Here is a 14,910-nt window from a genome sequence, read left to right on the forward strand (position 1 = left end):
CTCTCGCTTGCTCTCTCCCTCTCACTCTCCGAGAGCAACCCTTCTCTTTTATTTCCTTTCTTTCAGAGAAAGCGTAACACGAGCAATCAAAATACGACGCACTTTTCGGATGATATCCCTGACGTTTTCCTTTGATCGCCCAATTGTCGTATTTTCCAAGCTCTCCTCGAGTCTATTTTCTTGATATAATATTTTATGTGAATAGGTTTTTTTTAATCTTTTTTGTTAAAAATATCGAATTCCTCGTGACGAAACTTACTTCAAGTATTCGAGAATCAGTTATTTTTCTCTCAATTTCTTCTTCATCTTTTTTTTTCCTTCTTTCTTCTCTTTAATCTTTCTTGCTGATTAAATGTTCAGGACGAACGTGCATACTGATTTACGTACACTTATGTGAATGCAAATTAGAATATAAAAATTGTATCGTTTCAATCATCAAATCTAATGAAATTTTTTATTCGCGTCCCTACTTATCCTTACAGACGTTTAGAAATGTTTAATGATATAAATTCATGTATCTTATGAAGTATAAGTATAATAAAAAGAGAAAACAATATGAGAATATACAAGAGGAGAATTTTACTGTATCAAGAATCCACGTTATACAATCATGCTGAAGAACTCTTTTTTCTTTTTCTTCTTTTTTTTTTTTTTTTTTTTTTTTTTTTACTGGTGACAGAAAAAAGAGTATACAGTCTCTAAGGTGTCTTTTATTCCTGTGGTTTCTGCTCCATATATTAATATATACGTATTATATATATATATATAATACATATATACTTTACACTTTTTGTGCTTCTTCGAATATAACGAACGTTAGAGAGAAAAAGAAAGCAGACTTCCAAAGTGTACACCAATCGAGACTGTGATCACTTTTTTCTTGTATCATCCGAGCGACTTGTCGGATTAATTCGCGCTTAGATGGTCCACGCCTATCGCAGGATTTATTACGAAGAAAATTATTTCTATTGCAGAATATATTGCACATATTTTGTTTGTACCTTATATTCTGATAACGTGTAGTTACATTCTCATCGGCATGAATACATCATGTAAAGACGATATAATGTCCACGAATTAAAAAAAAAAAAAAGAGAAAAAAAATAAGCAAAAAAGTCGAATTACCTTTAAAGAAGAATGATAAAGCTTGTACAGCTTGCATATGTATATGAAAAATATTTCGAATTTTGTTTTGTTGATTGTTGAGAATGAACCATCACCGGTTGCTTGTTTTTTATGTATTCTATATGTGAAGTGTATATATATATATATATATATAATTATTTGAAAATAGTAAATTATATAATTTTGAAAAAGATTTGAAGTTAAAACATTAAGATTTTAAATAGATAGCCAAATAAAAAGAAAATTAAACGCGATACATTGTTAATACCTTTGCAATGTTGTGAAAGTTCTAAAAGTAGATATTTTTTATTTGCACAAGGATAATAGAATCGTAATCTTTTCACATAAAAGTTTCTTTGAACATCAATTCCGTATCTATGTTATTTCTGTTTCTTTACCTTTTGATTCCAGAGACAAAACCATGTGCTTTATTGAAAAATACTAAATAAAAAAGCTCCATTCTCTTGACTGGACCATCTAATGTACGTTATATGTACAAACTGAATATGAATACTTAATGCTAGCCATTGTTTTCGTCCTTTTTGATTTGGTCCACTTGTTTTTCATCGTTTTTCTCAACCGCATTCTCAACAACATTTTCATCCTTCTCCGTCTTAATCGATACATCTAAATCTTCTATTTTTGTCGTTTCTACATTATTCTCCGGATTTGGATCACGATTTTCTTCTCCTTCTTCTACAGTTTGAGATACTTCTTCCGGTGCATTCAAAGATGTACTTCCGTCAAAATTTTGTTGCTGTTTCCCAAGGCCTATTTGCGTTTCTATTAATTCAAGTTCTTCGAGCAAAGCTTTTTCTCTTCTTTCAATTTCCTCTGCAATAAATGGAAAAAAAAGGAAAGAGAAAAGAAAAAAAATTATTGAACGTTAATACTGTTAAAAAGACTATAACAAAAAATATGTTTACAATTAAAAGTAACATAGATACGAACCATGAAGTTCTTTCGCAGATTGGGTGAGCAAACTTTCAGTCTGAGGATTTTTTCGTTTTGGTATGTAGTATATGGAAGGTTGGTTACGCGTCTTTATGAACGAAGCAAGCGGTAATTGCGCAGCACGCCAATCTTGGAATTGTCGACTCCGCGCTAGCTTTGCTTCTAGTGCTCGTACTTCTGCTAATTGTCGTTTACGCGATAAAAATAATTGTTGTCTTTCTCGCCGTAATTCTTCTTTTTCTCTTCTTCGTGCTTCTTCTACTCGTGCTTCCACTTCCGCTTTTTTATCTTCCTGCAATCATATTAAAAGAAAAGCCTTGATTTTAGAAATTAACATAATTAATTTATGTTCATTATCTACCTTTGCTTTTAACTTGGTCTCTTCTAATCTAAATTTTTGCAAAGTACCCAAAAGTGCGCCAAACATTCGTTTATTCCTTTGTCGACTACGTTCATCTATTCTTTCTCTTCTGATTACTTCTTGACGCGAAGGAATTTCTCTGGGTGTAGCAATTACTCTCGATGATACAGCAGGCTGTAAAAAGCAAACATAAAGATCTATAGTTCTATATAAAACGGTAACAATATAATGTTATAGAATAGTTATAGAAGAGGAATTTTACCTTAATAGCAGTATCATCTTCATCTGCACTGTCGTCAGCAGTTGAAGGAACACGAGCACTCAAACGACTAAAAACCGTTTTTGGTTCTCCATTAGATGCTTGCCAACGCCTTTTTGCACCCGGTATTTCATTATTTACGAAATCTGATACGACTCGTCGACGATCTTCTTGCAATGGTCGTTTTTGAGAAAGTCTGCTAATAATACAACTAATTAATACATTTTATATTCTACAAGTTTCTCTAAGAATCAAGTTTATTATATAATGTTTTAAATTATTAAATTAATTTACTGGTTGAGATTTAAATGTAGATATAGTAAATACTAATATTGCTATATATTATTGGGACATTTAGGTTATGTTTCCAAACACGTATTGCAAATGTATTCTTATGTGCAAAGAAAACATATTTCACAAATAATAGTATACTAAATTAATATCAATCATTGTTTCACGTTTAATGGAATAAATATTAGGGTATGTTTAACCTGGGAGGGGGTTGTATCGGTCCGTTTTCACCGTCAGGTAGGTCCCGGCCCAAAATTTTTCGAATACTTCGATCGAGACCTCTTAATCCATCGCGAGCAGCCTCCAATTGAGCTTCTAAACGATCGGCACCCCATGGTTCTTGCGACTCTAACTTCCTCATTTATGAAATTTTAATATACTTAGCGTAGCTGTAAAAAGAATTCATTTAATTAATAACGGAGCCCACGAATTGTTGTTGAACAGCATCACTAAAGGAGGGAGCCACGTACAATTCTTATCCTTCGTCAGATCAATAACAGTTTGGAGTTTTCTTAGTAGTGGCAATGCTGGAAATGGTAATTCCAGTGAATTTTTTCCATAAAATAATATATATGAAACATATTTTTTAATATCTCGAATTAATTTTCATTTAACTATTAATTAATCTTTTCAAATTATTGATTTTATTGGCTCTACTTGATGTGATCGTCTGCTATTGGTGACACGAAGTTTTTTTCATAGGTTATACTGAATATGAAATCGAATGATTTCTCGTATTTGTATAAATATAGATTATTATAAATTAAGACTAGATTATATAAAGAAAAGATTATTATAAAAAAGAAAGTATAAATACAATACCAATAAAGACCATTTTATTTACTCATGTGATAATAAAATCATATCGATATCTCGAAATTATATTTACTTGATCATTACTACGCATGCGTAAGTTTTATACCAATGACAAGTGGCGATAAGATCATGTAGCGACTATTCGGTAAATTAAACTGGCTACAGTGTGTGTAGTGCATTTGCGTTTATTTTTCATTCATTAATTAGAATGTGAGCAAATTTTATATTATTCAAAAGACATTGAAGTTTTATATTGTTTTAATATTTTTATTCTGTAACTCGTAAAGTTTATTACATCGTTCGTATAAATACATAAGTTTGTATAATGATAGTATTTATTACGTAAGATTAAATGTGTCCGTGGTTCATACATACGACATTCTTATTTCTCATAAAATATAAAAGAAATAACAAATAATTGTGTGATACAAAGATTTTATATTTTCTATATTTTTAATTAAATTTTTCTACTTTGATAAATTAATATCCTACAACATAACTGATTTTAGATAAAGATGTTGAGGTTACGTCTTACTCCAAATATTCCTAAAATATTCAAACGCAATATAGGAATAGTAGCACCTGCTCTCCAAAAGGCTAGTGATCCCATACAACAACTTTTTATAGATAAAATTCGAGAATATAATAGTAAGAGCAAGTAAGTGTTACGTATCAATTATCATTCTTTACATTTATCTTCTCATACTATGTTTGATTCTTTATTAATTATAAAATGGAGTTACTAAATCCAGTTTATTGAATCAGCAAGTTACTAATATTTTTATTTCTGAATGCAGAGATGGAAAATTAGTTGACCCAACTCCAGAAATTGAACAAGAAAGAAAGTCTAAATTAGAAATACTCGCTACTCAATATGGTTGTTCTCCTGGCACAGATATGACAAGTTTCCCAAAATTTACTTTTACCGGTATGTTGCGTGACTTGACCAATGTTTCATTAAAATTTGAAAATATTTTATATAAATAACCAATATACTATTCAATTTATTAATTTGCATTTTTTAGATCCACCAATAGATTCAGGAGTATCAAAAAGTTAAATATACCAATATGATCTTCAGGTAGAAAATGTATGTATAAAAAAATCATTCAACATATTAAAATGTTCATTGTAAAAATATATATATATACATAATAAATAAATAATCTGAGAGAGATTATATTATCCCATTATTCTTATTATTATAGTATTATAAACAAATACAAAAAAAAAAAAAACCAATAAAATATTAAACTTCTCACGATAAGAGTCCTGTTTTGTTGACCATTTCTGCTAAAATACTCATTTGACATTTGTTAGCTACAGATTTACATTTTTTTACATAGTCTGCAATTTCTTTTGCACATACCAATGTTTTAAAATCACCACCACAAGTGCAACGTTCATCCATATTTCCTCTTTTGATTTCAAGACATTTACTGCATTGTAAATCTTGGAGTATATATGCCATACTCTTGCGATTTAATGTATTTATTAATAAAAATTCTATTTCTTTATTATCATAAATCGTTTCGCATAAAGGGCACTTCCACGTATACCTGAAGATAATAAAAATATTTCTTGTTTTAATAAACGTTATAATATAATTACGATATTATACGATAATATTATTATACATACTTATTATTTTCTACATGTGCATAAGTATCTTTACAAAGATCTATATCTCTGGTATGATTACATCCTTTGCATATGATTTCGGGTAATACGAGAGATATGCACGGATCTTTCCATTCAACATTATCACCAAAACCACCTACTCTTATTAATCGCAACAAATTTGTTTGTAAATCATGTACTTCGTTCTCAAGTTCTTTGTCCAAAGATAAAACCTATAATTAGAAAGTTCGATTTAAATTTTGATATATTTCATTATGCATACAAATATATTAATTAGATAAAAAATAATACCTTGCATACAGCTTTTATTAATTCAAGTGCTGGATTAATTATTTTATTATCTTTGCCATCTAAATTTAAATCAGGATGTTCTTGAGATGTTAATACTTTTTCTGGCATTTTTTTATGTATTTTCTGTATTATTCTATAAAAATTAATATTATAAACATTAATAATATACGAAAAAAAAAAAATTCTCGATTTTGATATGTACATAAGACACTGACCGAAAAAGTTTTTGTGACATTTCTCCTGAAATAAGTTTTTTAGCAAAATCTGCTGTATTTTCCAATGCACCAAGCCCAAGTGGTGCAATAAAATCTTGACTATAATCTATTCTTTTTTTATGTAAAAGATTATCAGATGTTTCTTCGTTTTTACATATATGTTGATAAGTAGCACTTATGTATCCTGCAATGATAGCATTAAAAGTACTTTGACATGCTACTTCTTTAGGTAAATAAGATGCCAAGTTCCAGTTCATTGCAATTTCAGGCTGAAAGATTTATTTAAATATTATTAATAATAGAATTACTAATTTATATTACAATTTTACGTGTCCTTAATCTCTGTGAAATTTGCTAATTGAAACTTACCGTGTCATCATCATTATTATCATTATCAGCAGTAGAACTTCTGGGAGTATTATCTCTTTCATCACAATTATCATCAGTTTGTGTAGCATTTTCATCAGTAATTTTTTGTATTTTTCCTCTTATGCCAGCATAATTATACTGTTTATAAATAAGGATATAACAATGACTTTTGCTATTGATTTTTTTATTGTTGATATATATGATATATCATTTTTTTATTTATTATATGATATACAAAATAACTTACCAAATCTAACCAAATTAAATACTCCCAACATTGCTCAGAAGTTATCTCAATGCTATGAAAAAGTTCCTTGTCGCGTATAGTAGTAACAACAAATTCTACATATCCTAAAGCATCAGATAATGTTCTCTTTTTTGTGCATACAATAATCTTATTAAAATTTGCAAATACAATGATACAACCAAGATTTTTAAATGCTGCTATCAATTGTATAAATAATTTTTTCATATAATTACATAATATACGATATAAAGCGGGATCGTATAACAATGCATTAGGCGAACGCAACCATCTGAAATATTAAAAAGAAATATATATATATATATATATATATATATATATATATATATATATATATTAAAGAATTGAAATAACTCCAATAGTATTACTAATTACCTATAAAAATGTATTATTTGATAATCTGCAAAGATATTTTTATATACTGTTACATCACGTAACCATGCATTTACCATAATCTGTAATATTTTAAAGGCAGGACTACATAATGTAGTTTCATCATAGCTTGGAATTGATGTAACTGGTGTATCACCTGTTACCATTTCCTAGTAATTGTAAAAAAAAAATCACATTAAAAATGTAATTGACATGTCATGAATTATATATAGTTAATACCTGCAATGATGCTTTTTGTATATTGCTAAATGCAACAAATGTATTAGTACCATCAATAACATGAACATTATGATGTTGCAATAATGTGTTTACTGCAAGACTCTCTATATCTAATTCTACACATACACTAGAATATGTAGCTGCATTATTTATAATGCAACTTGTACTTTCTTCAAAGGCACTCAATAATCTGTAAATTTTTAGAACATTATTCGTGTTCACAATATTTATATTATTAATTATTGATTACGAAAATATAATAAAGATTACCTGCTGTCATCGTTTTCATTACCACCAAGATCAGGTTTCTCTGTTGGAGAACACCACAATACAAAGTTATTCTTCTGTAAATGTCTAGCATAAAATAAATCTGCTCCAAAAAGAGTTGGATCAGCTGGTATATTTCCAATAGGAACATGAAAGAATCTGCATTGTTCTACCATTAACTCTAATATTTGTTGAATTTTTAAATAATGTCTTATCATCATTTTAGCACCCAATTTTTGCCATTCCAATGTATTATATAAATTTTCAACATCACGAACATGTGTACTAATTAATGGGAATTCATGGAGTAAAGGCATATCAGCAGTTAAAGTTGCTCTATCTATATAAATATGGAAATCATGAACAATTAAATGAAATTTATTAATAAATAATATGTTTATGTAAGAAATAAGTAAAATGATAGACTACTTACCTATTGCTGTTTGCAAGATTACAACTGTTTTGCCATGTCTTTCATTTTTATATGCTTGTAATGCTGCTTGTAATACTCTACACACTTGTTGAAAATTGGTTTCTACCTTGATTACAAATTTCATTGTATCAGGTAATGTTTTCACTTTGTCCTCTCCAATTTTCTCTATACTATAAATATATTTAACATCGTTATAATAATAATAATACAAAAAAATTATTTCTTTATACTTTATTCTAGATTATACAAGCTTACGTTATTTCCTTCTCGTGTGTATATAATGCATTTAGATTTGGCATTTGGTTGGATGAAACTGAATCCAAAATAAATATATGTGCTCGTTTACTTGCACTTAGAAATAATCCCCATAAGGATCTTTGATGATTTGCACTCCAATGATGATATAAAAATATATGATTAATTGATTCCCACTAAAATAAAAAAAAAAAATGTTTATATAATATTAAATGAAAATACATTAATTTTAAATATTTAAAATAACATTTTTATGTATGCAATGTAAAATTTTTAAATAATTCTATTACCTCTTGGAGATAAGGTTGTACAGCAATACTTTTGAATTGTAATTGTTCTAACAAAAATGTATCAGATCCATCTGGTATCTTTCTTATTGCCTTTGGATCCACAATACACACACATCCTAATTGAAGTATAGCTCTAAATTCTAATGACATTTGAGTTTCATAAATACCTTCAATATATGGTTTAGTTAAATCCGATATCAAGCCTCTTTAAAAAAAATATACAATTACAATACTCAATTCTATTGTATAATTACGTGATTACATGTGTATTGATTTATTATTATATCTTACTGATTGTGTTGTTGGTACAGTGTTTCTGGCACTGAATATTGATAAAGATTATAAACTCTGCGCGATCGTGGTAAGATTCTGGAACACTTTCTCCATAATTGATTTGGACCAGGATCAGGTCTTACTTCACGACTATTCACATAAAAAATACGTGGTACTACAAGACGTACTCTTTGCAAATCATTATCTATTATTATCCACAATCGAAACATGCCAGGTTCATTTGTTGGTGTCAACTGTTAATCATTAATAAAATTAAATTCTGTAATACACATAAAAGGATTATGAAAAAAAAAAAAAGAAAAGAAAGAAAAAAATGTATATACTTCAAGAATTTGCCATGGCGTCTGAAGTATTTTTTTCTGTGCACGTCGTAAAAAGCCAGATAATGTTGTTGAAGATTGAGGATTTCTTATTACACCAAAACTAGATTCAATCTCATTATCTACTATTTTACTTTTTTTCTTAACATGTTGTCCTCTTTGCTTAGCTTGAAATTGCCATTTCTTTTTGTGAAACTCCAACCATTTTAAGTGTTCCTCCTGTTAAGCATAGTTACATATAAATAAACAGATTTTAATAAGATGGAAAACTGAATAATAATTAATTTAATTATATGAATATACTTTTGTAGTTCCCCTAGGAGGTGGTGCACCTAATATTTCTTTCCAACTTTTATTTTTAATGTTATCTTCTTCCTCTTCACTGTTTCTTCTTTTTCTTTTTGTAACATTTGCAATAGGTACCTTAAAACTTTCTTTTCTACCTAGTAGATCTTCTATGTCACAAGATTCTGGAATACTCGAATTACTATCGTTGTTATCGTCATTAGATGTATTTCCTTTGTTAAAAAAATCGGTAATTTGTTTTTGCTTGTGAGTTGCATTTTTCTCCATTACTTTTTTATGCAACCAGTCTGGATGTTTGACTCTTGGAACAGGATTTGTAAGCTAAAGAAAACAAGTAACTTAAAAAATTTAATTTCGTTATTTTTATATTTTTCTAACATTCTTATGTACATACCCCTTGCATAGCTGCTGGTATAGTAATAATTTTCTGTATAGTACTTCCAAGCCTTTCAATGTAATAACTCCAATCCAATATTTGACGTATATCATCATCTTGTATACTTGAATCTTTTAACCATTTTCGTAAATAATGTTTCTTCACTGCTGGATCTGCTTGAAATATAGCCAAAGGCACAGCCCTATAATATTTAAATATAATTAAATGATATAATAGGTTTAATATAAATGTGAGTTTCTATTTAATTATTTTTGATTTTTTATGTACTCAAGTATAGAAATAAAATAAAAAAATAATAATTATGAGACCGTTCTGTAACAGGTGCACCAGCTGGTTTTATAGCTATAACAGATTTACATGCTAAACCTGCATCCTTAAGCATTTCATCTCCTAAAAATTCAGCCAATCTTTTTGCAGTTGTAATTGATATAGATTTTTGTTGTCCATATTCTTCTAATTTACGTGACATAGATTTATTTTCAGTTATAAGTTCATATAATTCCATATCAGGTATATTTGCACACTAAATAATATATATTTTTGAAATTAGATAATACAGAATGTTATCAAAAATATCCATATATATGTATAATTATTAGTAAAATAATTTTTACCTTGCTATAAAGAATATCAAGCCAATGATTAGCCACTTTAGCAACAGATGCATAACATTCCTCCAGTGTTTTACCATGCAAAAATGATTCAAAAACAGAAGATTGAAAGTTTTTAATTAATTCTAATTCACCTCTTCTTTTGACCTCAAAACCTTTTAACTCTGCTAAACTACCATCAAAATTAAATACTGCATATCGTTTTTTTAACTTCTTTCCTTCTTCTTTTGCTGCTGGCAATACCATAGCTAAATATGGTCCATCAACTTCAAAGAAAATTGAATTCTCATGTCTTATTTCATATTTCATATTTTCAGAATCCACAAGCTCGTGATATACATGATTAGTGAATTTTTCCTATTTATCACAAATTTTATATATACACATATATATATATACACATAAATGAAAATTTAAAAATATAAAATAATGATTATTTTTTAACATACTTTTACCATGTAGTTGAGAATAGCATTAGGATAAGAAATAGTAAGTTTCGATTTTTTTGTGTGAGTAGTATGAATAATCACATTATCTGGGAATGATGCTGGCAACACACACCAAATACCATCTGTATCTAATTCTAATGGTCGACCAACTTGTTCTATGATTTCTCTAGCTTTCATGATAATATTAGCTCCTGTATAGCATACAATACCACCCATTTCCATACTATGCCATCGTGATCTATTAAATATAAAATATTCAAATAAATAGAAAGTAAATATAAAAGATACAATCACTTAAAAAAATAAAAAAATAAAAACTTAAACTGTTAAAAAATAAATTTGAATATACAAATGATATATACCCTTTTCTCATGACATAGCCATAGAAGGAATTGAGAATACACTTATGAGCTAATTGTAAAGAATCATATAGAACCTCTCTATTTTTAGCAGATTTAATATCAGCTGCATCACCCTGTGCTGTAGCTGCTACTACTTGTTGTTTAGCAACTTTAGTTAGTGCCTTATATTCGTATCGTCTATCTCTGAATGCTCGTACAGTATCTACATAGAAAGAATTTTCCTTTTGACAGACAATTTGAGTTCTCTCTTCCATATTTGTGATCTTTGCTTTTTTGTATACTTTCTTAGAGTATTCTGTAAGCCTCTTTTTTTCAAAAGTAGCTTGTTCTTTTTTAGACAATTGATGAAATGCTCTTTGAGGACCTCCAGGAAAGACTGGAGGGAATTTTTCTATTTCAAGTTGTTGTTGAATTCTTTGGTATTCACCTATGTTGGCAGCCACTAAATAACAAAAATGAAATGAAGTAAGTAAACAAAAACTAGCTAATCTTACTTTTTATTTTATTATATTTTGTAACTTACAATATTCTCCCCTCCACATCCATTTCATTTCTCTTTTGCAAAGAGCTCCAGGTTTGTTGTAATCACATGCAGCACAGACAAATTCATTAACCATAGCAGAAGGCTGCAATCGATTAGTTAAAATAATATTTGGATACATTGCACCAACATCCAAGTGATATATTACAGGATTTTCAAGTCTCAATGGATGATCCTTCAGAGATTGTAACTTATTTTTTATTTCTGTTACAATATCATCAAAGTTGATTACCATATCCATTGGTACTTTTTCTTCTTCTTGGATCGCATATTTTAAAGCACTTTCAACTCCATTCATTAATTCATTTACCATGTTTGGTACTATTTTAAAATGGCATGGAATATCTGCTCGAAATACCCCACTTTCCAATGCTTCTACATGACCACCTACATATGTTTCTTGATCTAATACATGACCATGTTTAGTTAACTTATTCAATTCTGCTTCTTCTTTATTAGGGAATATGATATTAGCTTTAAAAGCTTCTACCATAAGAAGAGATTCACAAAGAGTTCCAGTCCCTTTTCTAAGCACCTGCATAACATAATAATAAAACATAAAACCTTCTTATTTATTTATATATACTTTTTTAATGCTGCAAAAATATTTTATAAACCTCATCAGGTTCCAAGGGAATAATAGTAGATAATGCAAATATAAATGGGTGCACATATTTTTGATATAAGTAATAGGTTGCTACTGCATCAGATACAGAATAACTCGCTAGAGTTTGTGGTTCTTCAACTGCTAGTCTACACATTTCTTCAGGATCTAATTCGACTGGATCATATCGAAGTTTTGCTTTTGTAACAGCTTTCAGACCTTGTGATCCAACAGGAAGATAAGAATCACGTCGTACCCAACTGTAAGAATAATGCATTAATTAAATTTAGTAAAATAAACAAGAGTAGCAATGTCACGTACATACCTCAAACAGTCCATATGTATAGCTGGTCTACTAGAATAAACTCCTTCACGGCTTTTTGTAAAACCAATTTTATCTTTCATTGCCATATTATGTACAGCTGCTCTTGCTTCCACAAAAGGCCAATCAAAAAAGTCACCATTGTATGTGACGAAAATATGTGGTTTGACATCATTGATGTGATCAAAAAATTTCTTTATTGTTGACTTTTCATTAGGTTCATTGTAAATTGTAAATAAACCTTCGAATTCTGGCTTTGGCGTATATTCAAAGTCTTCTATATCTTCTGAAATTATTTCTCTATTTGTTATTAAATATCCCTAAAAACATAGCATATAAAAAATCCGCATATATCCGATTTATAATAATGATATAAATCAAATTAATACTTGTCCATCTATCATATATGATATCATCATAATTTGATCTGTATTAGCATCTGGAAATTTTAAAGGTAGTTTTGTTGTTTCAATATCATATGCCAATACAATAGGATCTGGAGGTTCAATAATATCATTTCTTCTTGTAATAATAGCTGGCTCAGATCCTTTACTTTTAACAGAGTACCAAGCACCACAGAATATACCAACATCAATGGATACTCGTTGATGATGTGGTACGTCATATTCCCTTTGTAAAATATTTAAATATAATAAAAAATTAAGAAAATAATTCAAATATAAAGATAACATTTACCTGATATCAAGAATATTTTCCATATGGTCTATAATTTGTTTTCCCTTTTGTTCCTCAGTTGGATTCAAAACGTTAGACAACATATCTGTGTAATAAGTACGACTTTTTTCTCTTTCCTTATTTACTCTAACAGCACTCATTATTTCACGTCTTACTTTTGTTAAATCGACTGTATTTTCAAAATATAATTTCAAATATTTTTGTTTCAAACCAATTAAATGATTAGACTATAAAAATGAAACAAAGTTTATATATTTATTTTTTTTTTTTTTATGGAAAAATATATATTCTCAGATTATCTATCCATTTAAATTTATTAGAATAAATAATAGCTACTTACCAAATCTAAATCTTCTTTATTAATAGGCTCAATTTTAACAACACGACCATTATATTTCTTATATAAAAAAGTAGAAACTTCTTCTAAAGTATCTTTACGACATAAGATATAAAAATATGGACGATATGGTAAAGAAATTTTAAATCTGGTACAATCCTCTTCTAAAAAATAGTAATCTACACCACTTAATAAGCGTTTGTCATCTTCTCTAATTTCTGTCTATAAATAAAGATATCTATTATTAATAATGTTATAACTTAATATAACGATTATATAGTATGTTTTTTACAATGTGCATGTTAATTAGAAATCCAACTCTTTCTTTTATATCGGTAACTGTTTGAAATCCATACAGAACATCCACTCTTATATTTTCATTAATTTGATTTAATCTTCCTACTGAGCTTTCTCTAAAAAAAAAAAAATACAATGAAAAAGATTTATTATGTATAACAATGATTCATAATGTATAACAAATGATACGTATAAAGGAAAAAACTAACTCTGAAGCAGTCCCAGACTCAGGATTAATATCTTTTTGATCAGTTTTGATATTTTTTTTATCCCATCGAAATTTCCCGGTATTTCGTAATGATGTCATTTTAACAATTTTTTTTTTTTATAAAATTAACTCAAAATAAAACAATTTTTTAACGCGAGTCAATTAATGACTAAAACTTTGCACTCGTGCATCTAAGGAAGGAACAAAGAAACAGGTTACGAAGTTAAAAACAAATGCAAGCTACGCGCCAAACTTTAACACAAATGCGCAGTAACACGAAATGTCTTACAATTAGTACAAATGTCTTCCAAAAGATGGCTTACAGAATCATATTTAAAGGATCGCATTAAGAGCGGGGATCACTTCCTGTGCGTTTGCGAGGTAGTACGTAATAAGTTCTCTTAGTCGCAATTTTTGTTCTATTTTGGAAATCGAGGGCTCATTCGAGATAAAGATTTTTATATTTTATCGTTTTTGAAGAATATTATTTTCCTTGTTAAAATCATTTGTTTTATTATTAATATCATATATTAATTAAAAATAAATAATTTTCAAGTCATTTACATTCAAATTATTTTGAAAATCGGAAACAATAATCTCTTATTAAAAAACATTTTTTATAGTTCATATTTTATTATTGTGCTATTATCTTTGCTGTTTTATTCATTAACGGTGAAACTAAACGTAATTTTTGAAAGATTTTAGTGAACAAACAAGGACAT

The 14,910-nt window shown here is 28.4% G+C and overlaps 3 protein-coding genes across 4 annotated transcripts; 1 reads left to right on the top strand and 2 right to left on the bottom strand.

The window, feature by feature from the left end:
* Positions 1 to 640: 640 nt before the first annotated feature.
* On the bottom strand, positions 641 to 3,701 carry LOC122629947 (pinin). 2 transcript variants are annotated; one of them, XM_043813893.1, is made up of 6 exons: positions 3,461 to 3,701; positions 3,191 to 3,379; positions 2,703 to 2,898; positions 2,441 to 2,614; positions 2,077 to 2,371; positions 641 to 1,959 (listed from the first exon to the last, which is right to left on the bottom strand). In XM_043813893.1, exons 2-6 carry the CDS (start codon positions 3,349 to 3,351, stop codon positions 1,646 to 1,648), a joined length of 1,140 nt encoding a protein of 379 aa, XP_043669828.1. In that variant the 5' UTR covers positions 3,352 to 3,379; positions 3,461 to 3,701; the 3' UTR covers positions 641 to 1,645. The 2 variants fall into 2 exon arrangements, with proteins under 2 accessions (XP_043669828.1, XP_043669829.1); XM_043813894.1 differs by lacking the exon at positions 3,461 to 3,701 and having other exon boundaries at positions 2,703 to 2,895; positions 3,191 to 3,351.
* Positions 3,396 to 4,991, top strand: LOC122629953 (ATP synthase-coupling factor 6, mitochondrial-like). The gene is made up of 4 exons (XM_043813904.1): positions 3,396 to 3,526; positions 4,316 to 4,464; positions 4,604 to 4,734; positions 4,832 to 4,991. The coding sequence occupies exons 1-4, from the start codon at positions 3,515 to 3,517 to the stop codon at positions 4,864 to 4,866; spliced, it is 327 nt and encodes a 108-aa protein (XP_043669839.1). The 5' UTR covers positions 3,396 to 3,514; the 3' UTR covers positions 4,867 to 4,991.
* LOC122629935 (DNA polymerase epsilon catalytic subunit 1) lies at positions 4,947 to 14,430 on the bottom strand. Its single transcript, XM_043813873.1, has 28 exons — positions 14,190 to 14,430; positions 13,976 to 14,096; positions 13,687 to 13,905; positions 13,347 to 13,573; positions 13,040 to 13,280; positions 12,654 to 12,970; positions 12,342 to 12,588; positions 11,707 to 12,259; positions 11,184 to 11,625; positions 10,822 to 11,059; positions 10,376 to 10,729; positions 10,070 to 10,284; positions 9,759 to 9,942; positions 9,362 to 9,685; positions 9,062 to 9,277; positions 8,736 to 8,971; positions 8,445 to 8,649; positions 8,155 to 8,330; positions 7,900 to 8,069; positions 7,470 to 7,806; positions 7,200 to 7,389; positions 6,963 to 7,129; positions 6,570 to 6,858; positions 6,323 to 6,460; positions 5,954 to 6,222; positions 5,739 to 5,871; positions 5,448 to 5,659; positions 4,947 to 5,365 (listed from the first exon to the last, which is right to left on the bottom strand). The coding sequence occupies exons 1-28, from the start codon at positions 14,285 to 14,287 to the stop codon at positions 5,065 to 5,067; spliced, it is 6,819 nt and encodes a 2,272-aa protein (XP_043669808.1). The 5' UTR covers positions 14,288 to 14,430; the 3' UTR covers positions 4,947 to 5,064.
* Positions 14,431 to 14,910: the final 480 nt, after the last annotated feature.

Source organism: Vespula pensylvanica, chromosome 6, assembly GCF_014466175.1.
Source record: "Vespula pensylvanica isolate Volc-1 chromosome 6, ASM1446617v1, whole genome shotgun sequence".
NCBI lineage: Eukaryota > Metazoa > Arthropoda > Insecta > Hymenoptera > Vespidae > Vespula > Vespula pensylvanica.